The following is a 26,091-nucleotide window of genomic DNA, read 5'->3' as shown; positions in this document are numbered from 1 at the left end:
GCTGTCAAGCTTTTCCTCGAGTGTTTTTTTTTTCTCTCTTTTCCAGCARTCAGAGGTGCTTGTTCTCATTAGTTTTGGAATAACTTTATTAAAACCCTGCTTAGAAACCAATGAGTGGTAGAGCATATCCCATATCAGAAAAGTTCTTTTGGTGTATATTTTTAATGTAACATGATGCATGTGCTTTGCTATGTCTCTAGCCTTTCTACATTAGTTTGTAAAGGATTCAAACACAGACCCTGAGTTGACATCAGGGTTTCYTCAGGCTCATGGTTTCAGCACAGTCCTGTTTCTAGATGGTATTTTTTTAAAAAAAAAAAAAAAAAAGGCAAAAGCAAAGTATTGATGCCACTGTGCAAGGTGGTGTCAAGATTTCGTTTAGAATAGTTCCCACAAGTCTGATCACTGATGTTCAAGGATGATGAGCTCAGAGAGAACCAGCTTCAGGAAAAGCTGCTAGAGTGATTAAAGGGAGTGGGAAATCTGCAGCACAGGAGATCATTAAGTCAAAACAAGCCACAGGATCTGATTACTTAAATATGTGGTTTGGGAGGGGATGGAGTCTCACCCAAGAAGGCACGGAGGGTAGCAGGGCTAGACAGCGGCACTGACATGAGAACAAAGAGGTGTGGTTGTCAGCGGGTGGATTTAGGATGGAGAGTAAAATTTTGACTATCAAAACACAGACCTTCTCCTAGTGGAGCGAAGCAAGGAGAAGCTGTTTTTAAGATAGCTTATGCTTAATTCATAAAAAGGAGTGTGTGATGTGGTTGCTTACGTTAGAAGGCTTGATGCGCCCCAGATGTCCCATTCTAATCGCCTTTTGCCAGATAGCTGTTGGATGCAGTTTCAGGGCATGCATGTTGTTGCCTGCCAGCCGTATTCTTCTCTGAGGAGACAGTTGTGGAGGGTAGAACTTAGAAGCAGATGTGCTTGAGATGGTGCCTGATCAAATAGGACCGACTGACTACGTACACGTGGATTGCACTGCAGCTTCCCCAGTGTCGCAGACGGTTGAGTTGGCATAAAGCCTATCCAGGCACCAGGGGAATGTCTCCTACTGGCTCCAGCAGACTGCAAATTAAGCTTTTTAGTTGTTAAAATTCACAGTAACTAAGGAAACCTAARTTCACAACCTCAGACTCAGAAGCCTTCCTTTTCAGGCCTGAAAAGGACCGGGACACCCCTTGGTGTTTGGAAGRCAGTGCCCTCCTGCCATCCTTTTGTCAAGCATATGCTTGATTCTGATGAGACTTCGAGCTGGGCTGTTATTTTTGTGTGCCAGTAACGCACCGGACTCCGCCTACATGATGGCTCTGTCTGATGTTGAACAAGTGTTAATTTCTGTGTTCTTTTTTCTTATTCAAGAAGTGGCCAGCTACTCTTTTGGGGAGTTCTTGCAGAGTGCAGATCTTACAAGGGCAAAGGAGCTTTTCATAAGAAAACTGATGGGGTTAGGAGCTTTGACCAAGTATATTTTCAGTATGCTTATTCATTGAATAAACAATTGTTTTCTGAGGCAGTCTTGTTTTTCCTAAATAACCAGTTTACACAGTTACACTTATCTTAACAAAGAAACCTTGAAATTAAAAGCCTAACAGTTTTTTTTATCTTACAGTCACCTCTTAGCCATGACCTCATCCTTAATCTGACTCAGGATGGAATCAAACTGCTGTTTGATGCTTTCAATCAGAGACTTAAGGTAAAACACCCTTCCTGCAAACAAAACAAGGATGTGTTGTCACTTAATACATTGTAATTACTGTATGGTCTTTTTTTATATGCATTTAATTTACCATATTTTGTGCTCTCTTAGAGATAATGAACTGCATATCTTTGAGGATTAAATTTAGATTTATAGGATTAAGATACTTTAATGTTCTACTGARGACTGTAAGAATCCCTTAGGAGTATAATGGTCCAGTGTAATCTCTCTTCCCCATCTTATCTCATATTGTAGCATGCACTGAGAAAGGTTGTTACTAAAGCTAAGCTCTGYGTTTGARATCAGATCATCAGTTAATGCAAACTGGATAGTGGTGGTGGTGTTTTTCCCTCAAGTTGGTTCTTTTAGTGGTGCTGCCATTTTATTTCTGGAAATAGACTTCTTTCTTCTTCCTGTTCTTAGTTTTCAGTTGCTACTGAGTGTTTGATTTCTCCCAGGGGGTCAAATCCTGGCCTATTTTGAGCCGACATCTCCTGCAGTGACTCCGGTGTGTTCTAGGTTAGCTTTTATCCCAGCGATCGAAGTCCTCAGCCCAGCATTTCCACCTTAGTCCTCTTAGATGAATGGGTGCTGAGCTGTCTCTCTGGGATATTTTTTGTAGTTAGGATGTGAAATAAAGGGCAGACTGGACACTAACCTCCCAAGGCGTTTGTTCCCCAAAAATCTGTTACAGAAGTGATACGATTCTGCATACAAAATGCACTACTCTGGGACTCTGTAGAGATGTAAATAGATCAATACATGATTGAAAAATGCTTTCTTAACTGAAATGCTTTAAAATATCTATACGTAACTTCTTAGTTTTTCAGGGCAGTCCCAAATTCAGATTTTCACAAAGAACTGACTCTGTTGAGCAGTTGTGAGTATGGTTCTCATGTAGACTGCGCACATCACACTGTGCCCCAAGTCTGATTTCTAGTGAGCAGGTGTTGACTGGGCAAATTGTGTGACAGTACACTGCTCTAGCTGCTGTGCTATCTGACATCTAGCTTTTGAAAGCAGAAATGTGAAGTTAAATTTGATGCTAAAAGAAAACAAACAAAAAACCCACATTGCTTACCCCTTACGTAAGTCTGGGATGCATTGTTCATATCCATATTTTCAACCATTGGAAGAGCAATAGATGAAGCTTTGTTCGTGTTACTTGGTCATGTCTCCAAAGAAAACAACAAAACAACAAAACTTCACTCTCCAAAACGTTACCTTGGTACTGTATTGCAAAAATCACTTCAAGGATGTGGCAGTGTGCTATTAGCTGAATCTTGAGCTCTTCTATACTTAAATGTGTATATATAAAATTGTTAAGTAGCAACCCAATTTAATAGTTATCAGAAATATTTATTTCTTTTTAGTAGTAACCTATGACACCATGTTACATTCATATTTTTCTTTTCTTCTATGTTAACTATAAAGATAGACATTTTGCAGAATAGTTTTCAGTTCAGATGGAGCTCAAATGGGGAGAAGCTAAGCATTTTTTGTGCCAGATCTTAGTTTGTAATTGACTTATGGAAGTTTCTGTTCATAAAGTAATATTTGAAACAGTGGGATTCTCAGTTTTCTTGAGATTTAGAATTTATGTACTTCAGATTGTTCRCATGAATGTAGGATTTAAAAAATATATATTTTTAAAATTTTGTTTGTCAGATGAATCTTAATCACTGTAAGTTACACCCACTATAGAAATTCTTTCTTATACATCCATACATATTTATATGTATGTGTACAAAAAAAAATTAAGGAGACTGGACTTGAAACTGAGTCACTTCAAGTGCATCATAGAACAAACAAAACAATAATAGACCAGAGCAACTGATCTGGTATAAAATAGTTTAAGGATCCAGGAAGATCATTTTTGTTTTCAGCTATGAAAACTGTAGCTGTATAAATGCATGGTGTGTTGCAAAAACTCAACCTGTCCTTACAAAACTGTTCAGAAAGCTTTGTAGACACAATTGTGAGAGATCACTGCAGGTGTGAGCAGCAAGGCTTGTTACAGAACGGTGTAGGTGGAGACGCAGTAATGCCTGTTTCTGAAGATGGTGTGACTCTGTGTTTTCAGTGTTGCTCAGCAGCAGCAAAACTGGAAAAGTCAATTTCCTCCCCCTGCCTTTTTTTTTTTAATGCTGTTGCTATTGGAATTGGTTGTGAAAAAGATTGAAATAAAGGCTGCTGCAAGTGAAAGCCTTACAGACCCAGAGAAGCTGCCACAGGCATAACTCCATAGCAGGATTTTTTTTTCTTTAAGTTCTACCCCTCCTCTGCAGGAGGAGGAGGAGGCTCATGCATAGTCTCTCTACTTACCTTCAGTAGCCAAAATAATGCAAGAGATGTTACTCTGTGAAACAAAAATGAAAGTATAAATCCTGGACCAAGTTTTAAAAGCATGATTTCACTGTAAATTTTAGCAATAATCTCTTCAGCCTACATTCTCTCTCAGGTGGGAAGGAGAAAGAGTTAGATTTCACTGTGTTGTGGTGGTTAGTAGTGAACATTTCTATGAGTCGGACTAAGCAGTAATTATTGAGGTGGCCATTGTCGCAAAACATCAGTTTTTAACTCATTTAGACCAACTGCCTTTTGGCTGTGTGGTGGATGCATTGCTGAATATTCCTTAGCCTTCCCACTTGTTTGCTCCTGTGCRCTTAGGAAGAGCCACCCTAGTACTCAAATCAGTGTAGCTTCTGTAGTTTAAAAAATAAATCCTATCACAATGTTCTGGTCTGCTGCAGTATTTCTTCAGTGTGTTTGTCTTTCGTGGCTGTTATGAGGCCTTTTGTCTATTTTAAATTTTGCTAAATTGTGCTTTTTYCCCCCTCTGCCTTTGTGGTTAGTAAAAAGAAACGTTGACATGAATAGATCTTCAGTCTGAGTTGTGGGAAGAGGGTTCATGGCAAATCGGTGCCTGTTGGCTGCTGTCAGTGTGTTTCTCATGTGGGACCTTATTTGCGCAATATACTATTCTTAGTTAACCTGTTCTGTTCTTCAGTCCTGTTCCGCCACTGCCATGTGTTTTAGCCAGGTGTGTTCCAGCAGAAATTCTGGAGAGTACCTGATACTCTCTAATAGTTGCAGCAAAGCGAGCTCTGTATGTGGGGTGATTTTTCTCTATTTTCAGAAACACAATCAGCGGTGGGGGGAGAGTCAGGAAAGGACATGCAGTGTTAAATTGAAGGGGAAAAAAAAGTAAAACCATTCCTAGTTTTCCATAGATTTGGCCTTTTCTTTAGCAAACTATGCAGTAAAGGAAATCTGGAYATGTCAAACTACATATGAATTAAAAAACTAGATAACTTTTTTTTCCTAAGAAACATAATTCAAAATATATTTAAGAAGAAGAAATTTGTTTGCTCCTCTTTATTTTGGCTTTGCCAAACTGTTAATTTGTTGCCTGTATCTTGAAGTGTGTGGGCTTTCTTAAGCAAACCAGAAGTGCTTCAGAAAACTCCTCTAACATTTTGAGTCAACAGCGTACCATTAACTGTTAATTTTTTTATATAGCGGTTTGAGCATTGCAAGTATTTTTATATACAGTTATTTACCAGACATGTCCCAGAAACAAGCCTTCCTTTTTAGCTGGTGGTATTTTTAGGCTTTAAAGCCACATTGGTAGCAAGCTTCCTGGGGAATTCTACYTTACATTCCAGTTGAAGATTGAGTGCCTTTTAAATCTGTCAGTGATGTGTTGGAGGATTATCCAAATAAGAAAAAGCTCTTTACCTTTCCTTTACAGGAGTTATGATGTCTTGTGCATATTTTCCTTCTCCTGCTGATATGGGAACACACATGCAGGGTAGATGAAGTCTTGTGTTTGACCGTGGTAGTTCCCAAGAATGGTCTGGGTGGTTCCCCAGTCTAACCTCAGGATCCAGTAGTGGAGTTGCATTGAAATCACTTGAAACCAGTCTCAGATGGAAGTTTGCAATAGGGTATCTAWTACAAAGGATTGAATGTAGTGAGAGGAGCTCTTTGGAATATTCAATAATTTGTAAAATACTTAATGAACTCTAGAACTAGATATTGTGACTTGTTCTGAATCCTTGTGGACTGCTCTTTTGATCATCATGTGCTTAGAGATGTGGCTAAGTGTTGTTTTTGTCTAGTATTGAAGTAGAATATTACTGCTTAGTTTTGCTGTGTTCATCTTCTCCTTTAGAAAGAGTTGGCAAGTGTAAACACAATGCGGTCATCACAAGGACTTGCTTCCCCATAAAGGTATTCTTCAGTGTAAAGAGAGCAACCCAAGGAGTGGACTACTGGTTGATTTTTTTCATTAGRGAGTCCTTTAATTAGCTAACTATTGCTATTACTTGCCTTTGTATTTGCTTTAGAGTAGTCCTTGCAGAAATCAAGATGCTGACATGTTAGTAGAAAGATAATTTCTGCAGATCAGTGCTGCTAGTGTGCACAGATGCAAAGATTTGTAGGTACTGTGCTGAAGTCCTGGTTCTTCTCCAGTTTTTTTTACATGTGCAGTTACTGAGTTGGTTTTCAGAGTTTTGACTCTGTCAATGTGTCTAGCAGAGTTGCTTTGGGGAAGGCGATCAAGCGGTACTAGCTAATTTTGCCTTTGGGCAGGAGTTTGCCTTTGTTGTTATGATTCACAAATGTTTGAAGTATGGTGATGTTTCTATTTCCTGTATTTCAGGTGATTGAAGTTTATGACTTGACTAAGGTGAAGTTAAAATATTGGTAAGTGATTTAAGACCTCCTGTGACATCTCTTTCATTACGGTGACTTTTATTAATCCTGAATTCATTTTTTTTTGTTCTTCTTAAGAAAACAATCTAATAGTCAAAAAAAAAGAAAAGAAAAGAAAAAGTAGATGCCTTTCTTGCACATAGCACTTGGTTAGATTATTAGTCAGTTTATTCTTCCCCTTCAGACTTGGAGACTTTCTAATTTGAATGCAGTACTGCCATTCATAAACACTTGTAGCATCTATTCAATACTCTAAGGCACACTAATTTATTTTCTTTTCCAGTGGTGTCCATTTTAACTCTCAGGCAATCGCTCCTACCATAGAACAAATTGATCAGTCATTTGGAGCAACACATCCAGGAGGTAAGCCAAAATTTTTGAGAATCAAAAGTATACCTAGATTGATAGACTTTTTTTCTAGAAAGTTTTTCCTCTATGCCTCCCTAGAGAAATGTGTAGAGATTTCTGTTGTCAAATRATTTGAAATTGTGTTCTGGAATGATCACCACCTTATAGGTGGGTTATCTTACCAAATGTATTGTGAATTGAATGGTAGTGTTCTTTAAGTGAAATACTGAGGCACACAGTCATTGAACCACAGAATGGTATGCTCAGATACCATTAATGATCTGTTTTGAAGCACCAGTRCCCAGAAAATCCTGAGCTTTGTTGTTGTTGCTATTGTTTTTACACATTGTTATGCACGGTCTGGTCTCAAGTGCCCTTGGGAATTAAGTATACCCTGAACCTAGAGACATTTGAGCTGATCTCCATGCAGAGCCAGCCAGGACAGTCTGCTTGGCTCCATGCTCTGAGAATGTGGTTATACCACTGCTAGGACAGGATCCGGTCTAAGCATGTATGTAACTGGCTTGCGTGTCCCTGAACCTCCTTTCTGTTACTGGGAGCACTGGGGAGGTGTGGAGCCAGCCTAAGTGCAGCACATCCAGAACTGGGGCAAGTTTGTTTAACCTGATTGAACTCACACTGACTCTTGCAGAAGCCRCTTGGCTGTTCACCACTTGCATTTTTCCTGTTATGAAATCTTCAAGCTCCCTGTTCATATGTGACAACAGTTTATTTCAGGGTTTTGACAGGCAATGAAACTAAGCAAATCATGAAACTTTCAAGAAGAGAGTATTTATGCTTTAATTGCTTGGGAACCTTCAAGAAGTGGAGTCACAAAACTGACATAACTCCATCTAGACAAGATACTCGTTTTAGAGCATCTTTTCCTCTTCATTTTTACAGTAACTCGGTCYGTTTGCAGTAGGCAGGCTGATCCCAAATAGGCTGGCCTTCTTTATGATTGATGGCAATTGCATGTCCCGTCTTTGTGTCTGTTCTCTGCAGGCRATCTCTTGCACTTCACAGAACAGGATTTATTAACTGTGGAGGGTCATGTGGCAAAAGTAATATGGCCTAAAAGCCTGCTGTAGCAGTTGAAGATCAGATTGAGATAAGTTGAGGTTGGAGGATTTCTAGCCATAATTCTCCAAGGACCAGAATTATCCTCCTTAAGTTTCGCTTCAGTTATGATCTTAAGCTTTCTTCTTAGATGGACACTCTGAAGTCTGTAGGTAGTTGTTATGGAAGTAGGATACATGGGAGCTTATGCAGAATTTAGATAGGGCAAAAGTGGTTCTGTATCTCGGACATTTTATAGTTCTATGTTGTTCTGTGACTATGGTTTATTTGCAAATACCTAGGGGAGAAAGTGCTCACAAAATTGTGACATTATGAATGATAAAAATACATACCTAGCTGTAAGCATTAGTTATGATAGGAGTAACATGTTTTATTACTGTATAAAATTGTATGCAAGCACATAAAACGTATCATGTGTCCCTCATGTGGAGTTTGCCAGATCTTGTGTGCTTGTCATATTCAGTTAAGTAAACTTGCATGCTTGCTTCATCTGATGATAGTTTTCATAACTTTTCATCTGATAACATGCAAATATGAAACACATCTGTTAAGCTGTTGGCCTGTATTACCATTTCACTAGAGCATGTACTCATTCAGTTTCCTCACTGAAATTCAGTATCTTCCATTAATGGCCTTCTTAGCCTAAATAAATGCTTTGTATGAAGCAGTTCAATGATTATAAATCGAGTTTCAGCTGTATCATGCAATGCAAGGTTTTGGTAACTCTTTTCTCTGTTTTCTAAAACAGTTCTAAAATAGTTTTCAGCATTTGGGAGACATGAAGGCAAAGTTTTCATGTCACACAGAAATTTGATTTSAGAGAGGGGAGAAAGGTGGGAAGCGAAACTTTTCTCATCTTTAATGTGACAGAAGTCCCAAAGGTCCAGCTTTCATGAATGAAAGTAGGACTCTCTTCTCCATACTGGCACTCCCCTGAAACCTGCTCATCTTTTCCTCCCCCCTGCAAAAACCCAAGCCCTGTAAGTTTAGAAGGGTGTGTCATTTAATCTCAGTGACTACACTCACTAGAGTTGCAAAGCAAGATGTCGTCTTTCACTTAAAAAACAAGGTGATTATAGCAGAGCTTTCCTGTGACAGGATAAAACTGTAGTTTCAAACCACTTCAAGAGGTTGGAGGCAGTTTATCTTTGACCTTCAGCAGGCAGTTCTGGTTTTGCCAAATCAGTGGTTTAAATCAGAAGAATCAACAGAGAACTTCCAGCCAGCTTCATTACATTCCAGCTAATGTTGGTCTGAAACGTGGTCGCGYCTCTGTGGTAGAGCTGAACCCCATGGTTGAAGCTTGGTTGCTCTTGAGGTCAGTAGCTCCATCAAAGCCAACGTTCCCTCCCACTTTTCCATCTCCCTTCCGTGAGTCTGTAACTGACCTCACGCTGGGGAGTGCTTGCTCTTGCCGGTGGGTCTGTTGAAATCGTGCCCTGAGTCCCCGTAAGTGTGGCTGTTTGCCCGAGTGCTGTTCAGCGGGGATAAGGGCTATGRAATTGGGCTGAGGTTACATAGGAGAAAAAACATCTACAGTTACTTACCAATGAAAAAGATAACTCAGTGCAGCTAAGCGTGAAGTTCTTGTTTTAACTGAAATCATAGGATGGGTTGATTTTTAACAGTCTTGTTGCACTCAATTTTATATATATATATATTTTTTTTTTTTGCTGCAGAATATCCCTTACCAAGTCTGATAGGGAGGACTGTCTCTGACTGTCAGGCTGCAGCTGGGCCCTGAGCTGGTCACAGCCCTGGGCAGAGCTGTCCTTTTTTCTCTATAGCTTGTTTTCTTTAAAATGTGTGCCTGCTATGTGCTCAGTCTCTCAAATTATGCCTTCTTAGAACATAAAATTAAGAACAAAACAACTGTTATAACAGAAAAATTGGATCTACTGGCTGAGAGAGCTTAGTAAAATACCTGAGGTAAGCCGTCCTGCCATGGTGAGGAGGGAGGGTTGCCCAAGCTCCTCTGGGGTGCAAGAGAAGTCTCTTACTTGATATGAGTTAGCCTTGAGTTTTGGATCTGCCTCTGCTCTTCTGCAGGCTGGCTGCTTTCTGCGGCTTTTTCCCGTCCTGCTCTCACAGCTGGTCCCCATCTGCTGCTCTCCTGCAGGGCAGACTATCCCTTCCTGGCACGGGGTCCCACCTCGCCCAGAGCTCAGCAGCGAGAACGTAACCTTTCTGCCTCCGTCCGCTGTGTTTGGGAGAATGATACCGCGGGGACCTGTGCAGTGAATCGCGAAGCCTGCGTGGTTCAGTCGTGTCTGCTCACGGCGGTGGTTGTGACGTGCGGTCTTGAGGGATAAGCGAGAGAACTTCCTAGGGRTGAAAACGTTCCTTGCCCTTTAAGTCTAAACATCAACAAACATTTCAGGGGATGAGAACTGATGCAGTTTGTATAATCAGATATCACACTTGGCATGACTAGGGGAAAAACACTTCTCCAGCTGGCTATGGGCTTTGGAAAAAAAGATACATCATAATTTATCACATGAGAGAGATTTGTGTAATTTTCCTGCAGATCAAAACACTTCTCTCCCCACACATTTTCCTTTGAGTGACAAGCCCGGAAAATGCTCTTAGGCAGCACATTCTGCGAAGAAGGCAAGTGGTGTCTGAAAGCTTAATGCTTATTTCTCAGCCGTGAATCAGAGCAGGTTTGTGTACGAGGGTATCAAATGCACTTCTAACAAGTGATAAGTAGACAGACCGCCTGTGTGAAGGTGCAAGCAGTTTGGAAGCAGGCTTTAATACTCTTTAATTGATTTATTTTTTTTTCCCTCCCTTCATTAGTTTTCTATACTGGGCAGTCTGGCATTGTCCAGATTTCTTGTGACACATTTCTGAAGCTGAGCATTTAAGAGGCACTCTGTAATAAACACTAAAGTGCATTTTTTTACTTAAAGATTTATATTAAAAAAAAATAATAATAACAGTAGAAAATACTGAACAGATTTCTTCTGGTAAAATAGAAGAAAGCAGCATCTCTTGCCTGAGTGTTTCTTTATTGTGTTTTTTTGGGTTTTATTTTTGCCTCTGCTGTTTTGCAAATGAACTTGCTTCTGTGTGTTACAAGAACACTCTGTTCCCCTCAACAGCTCCCAGTAACAAGTTGAAATTCGGTAGCATCAATTCCAAAATTGTGTCTGGGATGCGAGGCTCAAGGAGTTGCTGTTAAGCATTCTGCAGTCTCACAAAGCTTTATCTTGTTAGAATAAAGACTGAGGTGCCCTGTGTTCCTGATCACAGCTGATGTTGTACAATTTATTGCAGTAAATTGGGGCATCTTGTGGCATAGGGTGACAGCGAGAAGCSTGTGCGTTTCAGTTTGCCCCTGTTCTTAGTAAAGGCTGACCAATCGGCTTGTTTCTGGTGATACTGTTTCAAGTAATCATTAAAATAGCCTGGGACCTGCCTTTCTGAGGCCTTCCCTTTTTGTGGCGTATCACTCAGCAAAGCAGCCGGTTGCATCCAGGGCATGCAAGCTAGCTCGCTGCTTGGGAAAGAGGTAGCATGCGCAGGGAGCGACCTGTGAGCTCCCACTCGGGAGCAGGCATCCCGTTAGTTTGAAATAGTGAATTTGTTAACACTGTAGGCACGGCAGACTGAAAGACTTTTTGGTAAGTATCATAGCAGTGTTTTTATGAAACACTGAACAGAACTGTTTGGTAGCAATAGCAGCTGTTTTAGCTATTTTGGTGATACCGAGGTATAACTGATCGTGTCATGTATAATTGTATCTKCAGGGACATATTGGTGCCTATAGGCACCCTTGATTTTGATGAGTTTAAGGCTTCTGTTATTGCTATGTTTTTATTGCAACAAATAAAATTAAATCAACAAAAAAAAAAATCAAATCTTTTTATTTTCCCATGTAATTCTATTCTTCTTTCATATTGAGATGTGGCAAATCCATTGAAGCGATGAAAGTGTTAGAGCTCATATGGAGAAATCATTGTCTGTTTTTTTTTTGTGACTTTGTTTTTCCTTTCTCTTCCTTTTCAGTGTATAATTCAGCTGAACAACTCTTTCACCTCAATTTCAGAGGACTGTCGTTTTCTTTTCAGTTAGACTCGTGGACTGAAACTCCGAAGTACGAGGTCAGGAATCATTCTTAGTTAATAGATAGTCTTTTTGGCTCTGTGATACTTGCAAAATATCACCTACAGTGTGTCTCGCCTGCCAGCAAAAGAAACTAGTAATTTGGAAGGAATTTAACTCCTCAGTTGTGCTCTTATTTGTGTTACATAAGCATTTCAAAGTCCAAAGTGTTTTTGTTTTTAGCAGATGCCAAATGCTTAGAGATTTTATCTGCATCGTGAACTGGGAGCAGCAATTTTGCTTCTGAAAGGTGTGCCTTAAAATATGAGCTCTCTTTATACAAATACAGAAATATTAAGCAAGCTAATGGAAGACTGTTCTTTTATCAGTTATTTTTGTATCCCATCAAAGTGATTACACAACTAAATTAGGACAGAGTTCATGAAATATTTTTTCATGTTAAGTATCCTTCAGTATGAGTGCTTTTGGAAAGCCAAATAAAATGAGCTTTATTTGTAATGCCTGTTTGCATTTTCACCAAATGTTTGGATGAGTTACTGAATAATTGAAAGTATTACTGCACTGTGTGAAATTGCAGTGGAAGCAAGATCAGGTCTTCTGTGACTTCCCCTTATACTAATAAAAGCATATGTATAACCTCTTTTGTGTGAGGTTGGAAATACTCTGCTGTATTATCCACACTTATGTAAAAATGCATGCAGTATGGTATTAGTAGTAAGAGGAGCATATAAAGACCTAAAACTAGGAGAAAACAACCAATGTAGTTCTTATGACGTAGCCTAGTGTTTTAGAAGTTACATTTTGACATGTGAGAGAAGAGGTATCTTAAAAAAAGCTACTAATTAGCTGTAATGAAGATGAATCAGAAATGTCAGAAGGTAAGTTGGAACCTAACACTAAGCCAAATAAAAACACTGTACCAACAGGGAGTAGATGCTTTTTGTGCAAGAGTTCAATGATTTTTACAAATGAAATGCCTGAGTTGCTAACAAAACCAGTTGTTATACTAAGCAATTGAAAAGCTGCTAAAATAAAATTTCTAGAGCCAATTTTAGCCATTGCAGAGTGGTGTGTCTTGTTTTGGTACCTGCTTCCTAGGGAAACACTTGGAGGTAGTTGCAAAAGCTTATTACAAGCATGCCTAGAGAGCAACATACTGTTGTTCTCAGAGATAATTCAGTTCTTTAGAGATAATTCAGTTCTTTATAGCTGCCAGAATAGTACAGAAATTTGATTTGTATTCTGAAAGTCTTTCATCAAGTCATGTACATGAAATTAGTAGAAATGTTTCCACAGTGAAAGACAAAATTCTCCACAACATTTTAAATGGATAGAAATAGCATAGTTTAGAARACGGAGTAGTACAAAACAGTCCATGGGGAAGAGGACTATTTGTGGGGCCTTCTAGAGAGGACACTTAGGAAAGGCTGAATACTTRAGTGAAATTTGAAGATGTCAAAGTTTTTCTGTTTAGAGAGACTCATACAAGAAGGCAAAATTAATTAGCAAAGCAGTCTAATCTGTGTTGCGTACATGAAAAAAAACTCTGAAGAAAGCTTTTGGGTTTTGATGTAATTGGTAACAAACTGCAGGTGACAAGAATATCCTGCTCAGACTTTCTCTGTTAAGAAATTACATATTAGGCACTTTCATGAAGCTGGAGAAAATTTCTGTTCTAAGATCTAACTGTTTTTAAAAGTAGTCTAAAGTCAGACTCCTGTATTTGTGCATGTGTTGAAGGTGTTTGTGTTGTGGATGGGTTCATAAAGAAGATTAAATTCAGGGCAACCCTAGATTTGATCAGTATTGGAGGTTCCTCCCTTAACACCTACAGCAACGGAAGTCTGTCATTTTCTGGGTTAGTCTTTTTCTAAGAATATTTTTTCACGTTTAGCTTACATGAGGTCAAGCTAAGGTAAATCAGGACAATGCTTTGCACATGTTGMGTTTGTTGGGTTGCTTGTGGCAAAATAGGTTCTTCTTCTACCCAAAGCTAGCAAAGTATGTTGATGGTGTTGACGAAAGGTCCTGTCGCCTTCAGAGCCAAGAGAGGCAGGTTCTTATCACGCTGCAAGAAAGAATCTGACTTCTTTTGCACTCCTTTTATTTGATGAGAAGCACTTAAAATCGCAGTCAAAACAATACATGTAAGAAAGTGATAACGAGAGTGGAAAACTTATTTTCCAGGCTTTTTTCCAAACCAACAGAAGTTCTGAAAGGCTGAAATCAGGGCAGTGGAAGAGAAAAAGGAAGTTCTGCCTTTGAGATGGCCTGTTTTTCAGAACTGTGACTACAGCATACCAGTATGAGTACTTTCACATCTAGTCAACTTGTGTTGCTAGTCTGCAGAGCTCAAACAAAGAAAACTTGAGGTGTTAGTACACGCATGGCTAGCTGACAGACTAGTGCCACCTTTTGGTAGGCAGCACTCCAACTTAGGAATCCAGAAGTGTAATGCAAAATAAACACCTTGTAGAAGTCTTCCCCCACCCCTTTTGCTTATGGCTAGACATACCTGTATTGGTAAGCAGAATATGTATTTCTGATGTGATATTTTGATGTGATGTGTGTGATCCAGTGTGTGATGCAGCCAGAATGATTTTGTATCCACAGCCTAACTTTGCCCAYGGTCTAGCTTCTCTGCAAATCCCGCATGGTGCAACTGTGAAACGTATGTACATCTACAACGGAAACAGCCTGCAGGATACCAAGTACGTACAGCTGGTCATGGTTTTTAGTTATTGACAACACATTTTTTTTTTTCACTTATGTAGGGGTTTTCAAAAGCTACATATRTTTGCATACAAATTTAGTTTTATAGTTCACTTTGGGTCTTTTATGTTTGGCAGTACAGAATGCTTTTGGATACTAACCTCTTTCAAAGTTCTGTAGGCATTATCCTCAGACCTTATAATTAAATATGATTTTGATGTATGTTGTGATAAAATCAGCTTGACTCAGCTGCAGTAGACTAACTCGTTTGAGCTGAAAATAAATTTGTAAAGTAAAGGAGGAAAGGTAATAGAATCTAGTAAGAGATACAGTTAAGCTATTTTTATTTTATTCTAATGATCTCTGCCTAGACTGTTCAAACTCTTTGTGGTAGGAAGTAGTCATTTTGCGGTGTATCGGTACTTTGAATACAATAGCAGGTCTTGCCAAAAGTCTTAAACTCTCTTGCTGTACAAAAATAATGTGTATTTTCARTCTTAAGGAATATGCATACTCTACAATATTTTGCATATATTTCCTGATTGAACTCGCTATTCTGAGAAAATCGTTGTGCCTTAATACTATGGAATAGTTGTATTTGAGTGTTGTTAATGTTTGATATGGTATTTTATTCTTCCTTCTTCTAAGCAGTAATCTATTGCACAACRCCTGATGCTTTGCTGTTTCTAAAGACATTGTTTTCAGGATTCCTTACTCAAAGAAAAGATTCTTAGCTTAGAAATACCAAAGCTGATAAGGTAGTAGCTTATGTGAAGATGATTGATTTAATGCCAGGAGCAGTAATCCTCAGRTGTGTTAATTTTTCAGGAGGAGGGGATAAACTGTAATGACCAACAGCCTTGTTTACCCAAGCGTTGTCTCCTAATTAGAAATAGTGCRCTTCCAAAAATGTTTGTGCCATGAAATTGTGGGTTTTAGTAAATGCACTGATAGTTGTCACATGAAACCCCCACAGAAGTAGGGGTGAGTGGGTGGATGTGAGCTCAAAGCTTCAGTTCTTCATGTCATTCACTTAGAGGAGAAATTGCATGAATAGGAAAAGTGAATTTTAAAGGAAATAAGCTGGCACAYGAAAAAGCAGTTCTCTTCAATGAAAATACCTTTCTTGCTGTTGTTGTAATTATCTCAAATATTCTAATTCAATTAAAAAGGAAGAGTGCCCGGTAAAGCTGCGGAGCTGTTTGTGGTATACCTGCACAAGCTGCGTTCGCAGTTTGGGTTACATAATACGTTCCCAAGTGCAGTGAGAGGGTCATGGGGAAGGCTTTTCTGCTGCTTTGGGGAGATGCATCTCGTTCTACGAATAGACACCTTTTTAAAACTGTGCAACTTTCGTTTTCCTGTAAGAACAGTCCGAAATGACACATCTTCATAGCAAGTACCCACAGGCTGGATATGTTTTCTGTAGTTTCTTGGAGTCTTTAAAACTTGCTGCTTGTTTCATTAATAGTAAATGTCCTGCTTTTTTTTTTTCTTTTTTYTTTTTTTTTTTTTTAATGGTTGGTTTTAGGGCTCCGTTGATGCCCCCCGGCTGTTTTCTTGGTAATGTGTATGCAGAGAACGTTGATGTTCTGCGAGATGGAACTGGACCCTCAGGTTTACGGCTTCGCCTACTCACTGCAGGTATTGGTGAAGCGAGGATATTTATGATGCTCTTATGGATGATTTCTGTGGTTTGTGTGTACCTTATTTTGAGTTATCAGAAACAAAACAAAACAAAACAAAAAAAAAGACACCCTTGTGAGGATGAGTGAGTCTGCTGAGGCATTTCTCTAGGCCTGGAGAAGTCCCTGTGGGTCATAGCCTGTGGGGGGGTTTTTTTATAGTTCTAGGTTCAGAGTCTGTTCACAGCAGTGGAATTTATCTCCAGGTATATATATGTGTGTGTGTGTGTGTAACATATATAGAACAAAGCACATGCAAGTACGTCACACAAAAAGGCTAGAGATAATAAAAAACTTGGCTTCACGTGCGTGTTTCGAAATTCTTGTGACCTGTATGATATCAGTATTTTGGGGATAAGCCCTAGAAGACTTTAAAAGGGCAATGCSATCAAGAACATAAATGCTGTAACCTTAGACTTCACGTTTTAAGCTCAGTTCAGTGTTCATTTGCTGTAGGAGTTGGTGCTGGAAGTGGCAGAAGTTGRTAAGTAACTTGTGTGTTCTTTCAGAGACGAGCAGGCCTTAGTTATTAGAGGAAGGTATATTGCCTTCAAAGCAACCTTATTTGGTGATGGTAACTTGAGAGTTGATAATATTAAGAAAAAAAATACTTGTTCTTAAATAATTTTCGTTAGCAGTCCCTGCTTCCATTCTGATTATTAGCACTATCTATATGGAGGAAATACTTGAAATAATTTTCAAGTGTGCAAAAGTTAAAAGGGGAAAAGTACAAAATTTAAGATGAAGAATACGAAATGGTGAACAAAAATGGAGCAGTTGTGTTCAAGTTACTTTGCTTCTGTCTTTTCAGAGGAAGATAATGGAGAGCTGCCTAGGACAGGGAACATTTACCCATGTGTGCTAGGGAAGGAGTAAGCTATAACATCATAGTAAAGTAGATTTTGAAAAATTGGACACCTCTAAGGTMGAGTGTCACACTTAGTTAACATGCGTATCTGCAGTTTTAATGAAATGTTGGCAATAAATAAAATAATTATATTAACTTTCAGGTAAGAACTTGCAAGCAGGCAGTCTTAGCATGTGAGGTTCTTGCCATGCTAAAGTTTGCAGAAGCTCCTCTGCAGAACATATTATACACATGTTCTAGCACTAGTTTCTCTGCAAGTATATTAATTTGAAGTAAATCTTGCTTAAAAAAAAATCAAGGRTGTCTTAATGGGATTTTGTTCTGATTATTTCATTTGGGAAATAGCTGCATGAGCTTCTCTCACGCATAGTGAGAGAAGCTGAATGTGCATTTAGAGCACATCCTTTCTTTTGCAGTAACGTGTGTGTGTGTGTGTGTGCATGCCCTCTAGAAAATGAAGATGCCACATTCCAGAAAGCAAATAGTCACAAACTGTAATACCTTTTTGTTTCTTGACATCTAGTAGTGTATGTCAGCTGTTCATCTATGTAATAGCACTTCAGTCTAACAAACATTGTTTACACATGAAACCACTTACTGTTGATTTAATAAGCTAYAGGAATCTCCAGAGAAGAATGTGATTTGTCTCATATAATTAATGTGGATGAAGAATTCAAATTTTTGAGCTTTACTTTTAACTACAGGGGGCATGCTTAGGTTATGTGTCACTTTATAGCTTTGGAAATGCATCTCTAGTTATTAAAGTCAGGGGGGTTTTTTAAGGATAGGAGTAATTCTTGGTACTTACTGCTAATAACTAGCTGATCAAGTTGAGACTGACTAGGAAAACAAGTCACACTTTTCTGAAGGGCAAAGAAATGAAGATAGCATTGCTAAAGTTGGCTGTTAAGATGGGGATCTGTGCCATAGTAAGTACAACACTTTGGTTAGAAGTATTTACTMTTTTGAACTGTTGGTTTGGCAGTGTTGTCAAAAGAATGCAGCTGTTTCGTTTATGATAAACAGAGAAATGTTAAACTTCTGCTATAGGTTTGTTGATATATCTCCTGATGATCAAAATAAGAATGTTAAGTTGTTTTTTGTTTTTCAGGTTGTGGCCTGGGTGTTTTAGCCGACGCCAAGATGCGGGTATTTGAGCGCTGTGTGTACTTTGGTGATTCATGCCAGGATGTGCTGAGCACTTTGGGGTCTCCACACAAAGTCTTCTACAAGTCCGAAGATAAGGTAGGGAAATCCATTCAGGCTTAGGACTATCTCTCTATTCAGTGCTGTCTCAGTTTAACTACAGGGCTTGGCTTTTGCAAGGCCAATGAGGTTGCTTTCATAAATCCCAAATTACAGTCACTTCATTTGACATATAATAAACCAGGATGAACCATTGTATGATTTGGTTTAGAAAAATCTTTTCAAATTAAATTAATGCAAACCTATTAAAAAAAAAGAAAAAAGAGAGAGAGGAAAAACCACCACAAACAAAAAGCACCTGCTGTGATTTGCATTGTTTAAAAACTGATGAAAACGGGAGCAATTCTGAATCCAAATAAGCTKTAGCAAGTCAGTATGCTTTAATTCTAACAATCATATTTCATGTAATGTAACTTCAGCATATGTTTCAACCCTTTSCTAATATTCTTGTGTAGCGACATGTGAGTAAACCTTTTACTTTAGATAACTAAACAAGAAAAAGCCGGTGTGTTATACTGCTGCAAGCAGCTAACGGTCCTGTCATGAAGCACAGGATCTTACGTTTTTAAAACAAGAGCTGTAGTATGAAATGAAACCATGGCAATTTGACAGTAGTAGTATTGTTCATGCATTAATCTTTGTGAGGATTGTAAAATACATCTGAAAAACATGTTTCTTGCAGATGAAAATCCATTCGCCCTCTCCCCATAAGCAGGTGCCATCGAAGTGCAATGACTACTTCTTCAATTATTTCACACTTGGAGTGGTGAGTGGGAAGCTTCCATAAACAAATGCATTCAAGGCTTTGATTTAGCTGCACAGCAGTCCTTTGAGTGCCAAAAGCTGTGGGTATGAAAGGCTGTGTAACTCATGTTGCCTCAGGAATCTCCGAATGTGAGAAACAGTGCTGACTTGTCTCTAGCACTTCCGAATTCCATCGGTAGTGTTTCGTCATCTCTACCAGTGGATAGAGGGCTTCTTATGTTCATACTTTGGCATTCTCCTAGGCTTTCTCTCTTTGCCATGCTAGATGCATAGAAATACAAATTCTCATTTCTGAAATCCATGCTTCTGTCTYACAGGACAGATAAGTGTCCTGTAATACTAGTTATGAGTTATAGTTATACTAGTTAGAGTTATGAGATGTAGCTCAACAGTCATATCCCTCCTGAATGTAGTATTACGGCTATTTTGCTTTAGTCTGCATTAGTGTAAATCCATAAGCAGAAAGACCAGCCCTCAGAAAAATAGCCAACATTAGCAAATAAAACATTGCAGCTGTGGTTGCATACTGGAAGAACTATAAATTTATTTTAATTTAGGAGTAGTCACATTCTTAAGTATTACTTTTAATAGTTAYGTTCAGTTCCTATTGGATGGATACATACTGCTATGTACATACACTATTCTAACTAAGCTGAGCTTAACTGGAGGAAAGTCACCTTCCTCTCTCCAAATTGCTTCCTATTTTTTTTTCTTCAACAGGATATTCTCTTTGATGCAAACACTCACAAGGTGAAGAAATTTGTCCTGCATACAAATTATCCTGGTCATTATAACTTTAACATGTGAGTCTAAAGAATTGATCTTTTTTTTTTATTATTATTACTTGATTTAAAAACACGTAAAAAGGAAATGTTATGTTCCCTTTATAGAGGTTTTGTAGTTTTTTCCAAGTGTCGTTGATGTATCTGACAGCCAGTGGAGGTTTCAGGAATCATCACTGACACTTTTTATTCTTGTTTTCTTTTTACTTTTAAATGCCTTTATATTGTCAAATATGTCTTGAAGCAGTAAATGAAGTAAGGTAGTTCTTGGTCCAACTATAATCTGCAAACTCTTTTGCTATAGAAGCAAACGTGGCATTAGCAAGAGTGTCCATTTGATGATAGAGGGCTACTGTTTTTTTCCTGACACTATTTCAGTTAGTGACGTAGTTTGTGCTCATGCTTCTGACCAAAGTGTTTTCAATACTTTTTAAAGATAAACTCTTCAGTGGAAGAATGTGACTTGTCTAAGGAATAAGTGATTGGATGCCTAAATAAAGAGAACCTGTTTTCAGGCAGTTGGCATTAGTATTAAAGAACGAGAGAGAAATCTATACTATTGTTTCTAACCTGAACTTTCATCCGTTCACTCARTGTACCAGCAGAGTAATTTGTGCTGAAGGAGCTCTTGTATCCTTTAGAAAATGGTGTTGCAACATTTCCAGGCTGCTGCCTTCTTCGATGTGGAAAATAAAACATTAGAATCTTTCTCCTTAATCCATTAACATTGAGACTCTCATTTTCATGTCATTATTCATGTGGCTTTTCATCAAACTGGTTATTAGGAATTCTGAGTTTGCACTATGTAGTTTATATTGGCTCTTCTGTGTTCTAATAGCTTTGTTTTGCACTTTCTAGCTACCATCGGTGTGAATTCAAGATTCCACTAGTCATTAAACGAGGTGAGTGGTTCTTCTATCATCCTGTTTCAGGGGGCATGCAACACAAAATGCACAAAGGGAGATAGCAGTTTTCATTTTGGATGCGCTCTTTGTCATCAGAGGATGCTAGTAGTGACGATCATTGGGGCAGAAGAGACATTTTTGGGTTGAGTTTTTTTTTTTTAACTGAAAAGATACTTCAGCATGAGTTCTCTAATTCTCTGACTTTAGTTATGCTACCCTGATTATTTGCTTAGACCACAGGGATCTCCAGCTGCAACATTGCTAATTTTCTGTAGTTCTGCTGCGCTGCTTTGTACCTGAAGGCTTGGTACCTGCTTTTTACCTTGTACCTGGAGGCTCAAAATCTGTAAGGCAATGTTGGTCTGAGCTGGTCCAGTCCACTACTAAAGTCTTTAATGATGTGCTGCTGTCATTGTTCTCACTCTTAAAAGGCTTAGAGATACTTAAGTGATGTAATTGAGATAAGCATCCAGAGTGCTTTGGCTCTACATGCTGTAGAATGCATGTAGCTGTCCAGCTAGAAATCTCCAAGCTCAGAGAATGGTGTTGTATGCTGCTCCCAATTTCTCATGTTATCTAGTAGCTCTGATTCAGCARTGTATTTAGATGTACCCAGTTCTGTGCCTGTGCATGATCTCAAAGCATGTGGAACCCTGTTTGATTGAAGACTATTGTGATCGAGGTAGACTTCTTCAGTGTAAGAGTTAATAGGTATCCTGGAAAGGTAGGTACTTGAAGTAACCAGGAAAGCAGGATGCTTGCTAGGGTTTGGCCAGGGATGCTCTCTTTAATTTGAGTGATTTTCAGTGAAAGCAGCTGYCTCCGTAAAGTGTAGTTCTCCTGTGGATGTCAATGTGGATGAATAAAAATGAGGAAAAAGAGTGTCTCTGTATACATGCTTACATGAAAATTGATTTATAGCTCAGCCAACGGAATAAGCATGAAGGTCTACCCACTTTTAAAATCCCTTTGCCTAAGGCTATTCTGCAATAGCTCAAAAGCTTTCATTCCTGATTATTTTTATTCACCTCAAGTAGCACCATGGATGGACGTATCTGATTTCTTTTCATTGACCTTTATGTTCTGCAGCTTATGTTCAGGACATGTAACAAAACTTACAAAGAGTCCAACTTCTGTCTGATGGCAGTGCGTGATGCAATTCTGCTTATTCCTTTCTGTAATTCAGTTTCAGACAATAAACTAGTGGTCAGCATTAAGCTGCACGGACACTGGACTCTTTCACCCTAGAAAGATTGTGTTCATTAACCAGGAGGAAAATAGAGAGAAACTTCCAATCAAAGTAAAGACCGTATGCTAAGTTTGGCTTCTAATGTCCCGCTTAATTCCYACTGCTTCAGAGAAGACGCTTTCAGTATGCAGAAGTTCCCAGAGTATCTATAAAACAGTGCTGGAAACTGCCAGCAAACAATTCATTTTGAAGATTGTGAGCCCAAATACAGTGCTGTCCACATCTGCAGCTTTTTGTTGTTTAACAGAGTGGTTGGGTATCTTTTCCCGTAGGAATGATGCTGGGGACTGTTATTCCCAAACTCTCAGCTTCCCCCTCTTCCCCTCCCCGCCGCCTAAGCTTCCAATTTCAGCCCTGACTCTCAAGCTGTCAGTCTTGCCAGCCTCCTTTCCAAGCATAGCAGTGTTTGGACTTCATGAGTAGCACRTCTTACTATCTTGATGAAAGTCTATGCTAGGCAGGTTTACTCAGTGCAGAGAGATGTAGTTTCTTTTGCTCTAGTATCCATATATGTAAGATTATACCTCAAGCATTCTTACACGCAGGATAAGAAGTTGTTGTAAATAGGCTGCTTTGTTTAATCAAGTCAGCTGATGTTTAGTCAATGCTGTTGACAATTTTGTTTGCTAGTAAATGCCAGTAAATTTGTGTCTGAACCAATCCGAGGCTTGTACGTCTCCCTCTATCTGAACTACCCAAATAAAGGATTATACAGGAAACTTTTCTGCTGAAGCACGAATTACAGTTGTTTTTCTGTTTTTTCTTTCGTAGATAGCGCTGATTCACAGACTGAAACATGTACAACATACAGCAAGGTAAGTCTTTGCAGGACTGAGTGGTTTAACCACCAGATCTATGCCAGACTTGCAGTGTGGTTTGAAGAAAAAATAGCGTTGTTCCATGTTGATTTAAAATAGAGATATTAAGACAGAATTTAATAGGAGTGTATTCTGTGGTTCGGACATTTTATTATGCTAAGGATTGAAGGCATTCATCATTGCACGCTCTTAGTGAACTAAATTACTGCATGTATGGCGTGGTAGCTGCAGGTAGAAATAGAAAGTAAAGTAAGTATTTGGGAAAGTGGTAGTAGTGGTGGCTGAATGTTAACAGTAAGAGACAGTTCTAAACAGAATTTTCGTGGAGCTTTTCTATTTAATATAGTTCTTGAGGACATGCAGTAATTAACCAAGAAGTCCAATGTCTTTCTACTTTTTTCTGAAAGGTCCAAATAATGGGACMCTTTTCAGGCAGCGGCAGGTCTCACAAGAACATCACTGCCAAGTGCAGATCCCTCCGTTGCAGAGGCTTCTTGAAGACTGTAGCTTTATGTCATCTGGATGAAATTCCCAGCAGGGCAGTTGCCACCACATGATTTTGAGTTGCGTTAAGTTAAATTTCTTGAAAGTTTTATTTGGAGATGCCTTTTCAGTTAACGTGTAGCTAGGGTCAGTGCTGTTCTGGCTCCTAGGAAGCCAAAGGAAAGCAGTGAGACAGTGCTATTCATTCCTGACTGCTCAGGGAGTAGTGAGACAAACTCAGGTGTTGCAGTGCTCAGATTTCTCCCACGATGATGTGGAATATTTTGAAGATTTGGTTCAGTCAGTTTCTACAGACTCGACCCCGGTTATCTRCCCCCGTTCAGACAACAGCAGTGCTAATGCCTAAGCGTAAGCTGCTCGCCATCTGCATGCTAAAAGCTGAATGAGAGAGCTCCCACGCTGGCTGTGTGGAGGTTAGGAAACTAGGACTTGTCCTGGTGAATTTTGGAGACTTTATGGTGCGGGGGGAAGCAGTCAGCAGCTCAAACACTGTGATTTTTTTTCCTTTCTTTTTTGACTGAATTACTTTGTCCTTCAGTGCTTTGGCTTATTTCCATCTTGCTTGTGAAATTGCAGCTTTTAATTATGTCCTTTTACAGTGGTGAAAAATGCTGTAAATTCTTAATCATTAAATAGTGTAGCTTTTCTCTTTCCTGCTTGCCTGCTTAATCAAGCCAAGGCCATTGTGAGGGGAAGCAGTGATGCTGCCTTTCCCTCTGCAAAGGTATGTAAGAGGATATTTTGCTAAGGTTTCCCATAGCTGGAAAATTTTGTAAGGTGTCCTTGAAATGCTGCAAGACTTCCCACATACGTTTTCTGCATAGGACCGCAGAAATTATATTCATTTCTGAGTTAAAGCAATTTTGAGACATAAAATGAGAATTAATCTCAGAGAATCTCCTAGCCTTGATAAGTTTCCATTACTGAGTATGGCTCCAATCACAAAATACTTCTGTAAGTACAACCTCCTGTATTACTCTGTAAGTGAGCATGCCACAGACAAAGATGTGCGTGAGACTCTTAGATGAAAAGGATTTTCCTCTGGCTCATTTTAACACAAAGTCTTTGATATATTTACAGTGGGACAGTATTCAAGACCTTCTGGGGCACCCTGTAGAGAAGCCAGTGGTACTACACAGGTGAAGATTTCTCTTTGTTTTGCTTGGCAGGGCCTGAGCTGATAAAGGAGGATGAGTTTAGGGAGAGTAAAGGGGTATATGTGAGTGTGTTTTGGGTGTTNTAGATACTATTGAGATTTACACAGTGTCTTTGCTGTTAAAGTTTCAGGCTTTCTGTCCATTAGTAAGACAAGATCGCTGCTCTGAGGAAATAAAGGCTGACATGCAGAATGAAAACATTTCCAAAATTCCTTGAACTGTAAAATCGAGAGAACTAAGCAGCATATAAATGAGAATTTCTGTTTGTGTAACAAATAGTGTAGATTATTTATACTAGAATAATACATGATTTCACAACACAACATCGTACAAGGCAGTGTCTAATATGTATAGTAATCTGTCTGAAGGAGTTTACAGTCTTGATTTTGTATATATACATGGTTGCTGTACAGTTGTCTTTAGCTGARGATAGAATATTATGCGTATTTGCTCCATTTCTGCAGGCACTGAGCTAGCTGTTGGGTAAAATAGGCATTACTTGTTTGCAGAGTTACTGTTTTATAATCTTTGATTTGTATGCRGTGGTTCTGCAGTAATTCTCTCTTAGGACAAATTTAAGTCATGGGTTCTGAGAAAATGCCGCATGAATTTCAGAAATACCTAATGTTTTTTTTTGGTCAGGCTTTTGTAATAATTCTGAGTTTGATTTTTGTGGAATTATGTTTGTTGTGTTTCCCCCTTGCGTTACTCCTGCTTTATGCTAGTGAGCAGAAGCCGTGTAAGGTAAAGCTGGGGTGAAACAATGGTGCGTAGCACTCTTCTGTTTTCCATCTGTCTTGTAAAAGATAGTTCAACCAGCATCTTCTCCATTCTCAGGCTATTTAAAAAACTGGTCAGTTAAAAGAAATACCAAAAGATACATATTTTCTAGACTTTTTTTTTAGGCTGTGATCTAAAATCCGTTTCAGTCAGCAGGAGTCTCTGCCTTTTGACTTCTTGGAGGTTTTGGGTCGATCCTGTGGTACTAAGCACTGCAATTTAAAAATAAATCCACAAGTAGCCAAAACATTTGAAAGACAAGGGATACATTAGTATTGAAAAATATTGTTTAATTAAATTTAGATTGTTCCATTTTGGTATCCTGCAAAGTATTTTTTTTTTAATATGATGAAACCAGTGGATTAATAGAYAGCATGTAGTAATTATATTTGAAAGACTGAGAAATAAAGTARATGGAAAAGTCAAAGATCTTACACAAAAATAGTTTGTCATAACTTACATAATCCTCCTCTCTTTCTGTATATCTGTTTATATTCAGGATTTTTTCCTATCCAAGTTCGGGGAAGAGAGTATTCTGTAGAGATCGTTAGTAACTTTGATTACTTCTTCCTAAGTATTAATAGCTGTTCTGTGACATTAAGAAAAAAAAAACCACCTGACTCATTTGGAGTCTAGCAGCGGTGTTGGATAATGTGGGCTTACTCTTTTTTTGGTCAGAAGCATTTAGCATGAAAAGATGCTTTAGTTTACCCTGTATTAATGAGTGCTTGTTCTTT

The 26,091-nt window shown here is 38.8% G+C and overlaps 1 protein-coding gene across 3 annotated transcripts in view; it reads left to right on the top strand.

Moving 5' to 3' along the window:
* Positions 1 to 26,091, top strand: part of PHAF1 (phagophore assembly factor 1) — a 35,241-nt gene that overhangs the window by 6,583 nt on the left and 2,567 nt on the right. For all 3 annotated transcript variants that reach the window (XR_014895349.1, XM_085301106.1, XM_085301105.1), the window contains 12 exons: positions 1,619 to 1,702; positions 6,375 to 6,418; positions 6,711 to 6,790; positions 11,867 to 11,961; positions 14,537 to 14,634; positions 16,167 to 16,279; positions 18,300 to 18,433; positions 19,077 to 19,160; positions 19,880 to 19,962; positions 20,800 to 20,843; positions 22,867 to 22,910; positions 24,498 to 24,556. Coding sequence is in view for 2 of the 3 variants with exons in the window: in XM_085301106.1 (XP_085157232.1) it covers positions 1,619 to 1,702; positions 6,375 to 6,418; positions 6,711 to 6,790; positions 11,867 to 11,961; positions 14,537 to 14,634; positions 16,167 to 16,279; positions 18,300 to 18,433; positions 19,077 to 19,160; positions 19,880 to 19,962; positions 20,800 to 20,843; positions 22,867 to 22,910; positions 24,498 to 24,556 (962 nt within the window). In the remaining variant the exon portion in view is untranslated. The remainder of the gene's footprint in view (positions 1 to 1,618; positions 1,703 to 6,374; positions 6,419 to 6,710; positions 6,791 to 11,866; positions 11,962 to 14,536; positions 14,635 to 16,166; positions 16,280 to 18,299; positions 18,434 to 19,076; positions 19,161 to 19,879; positions 19,963 to 20,799; positions 20,844 to 22,866; positions 22,911 to 24,497; positions 24,557 to 26,091) is intronic.

Source organism: Rhea americana, unplaced genomic scaffold (genome assembly GCF_003343005.1).
Source record: "Rhea americana isolate MKP2758 unplaced genomic scaffold, rheAme1 scaffold_172, whole genome shotgun sequence".
NCBI lineage: Eukaryota > Metazoa > Chordata > Aves > Rheiformes > Rheidae > Rhea > Rhea americana.
This window is presented reverse-complemented; position numbering and strand designations above follow the sequence as displayed.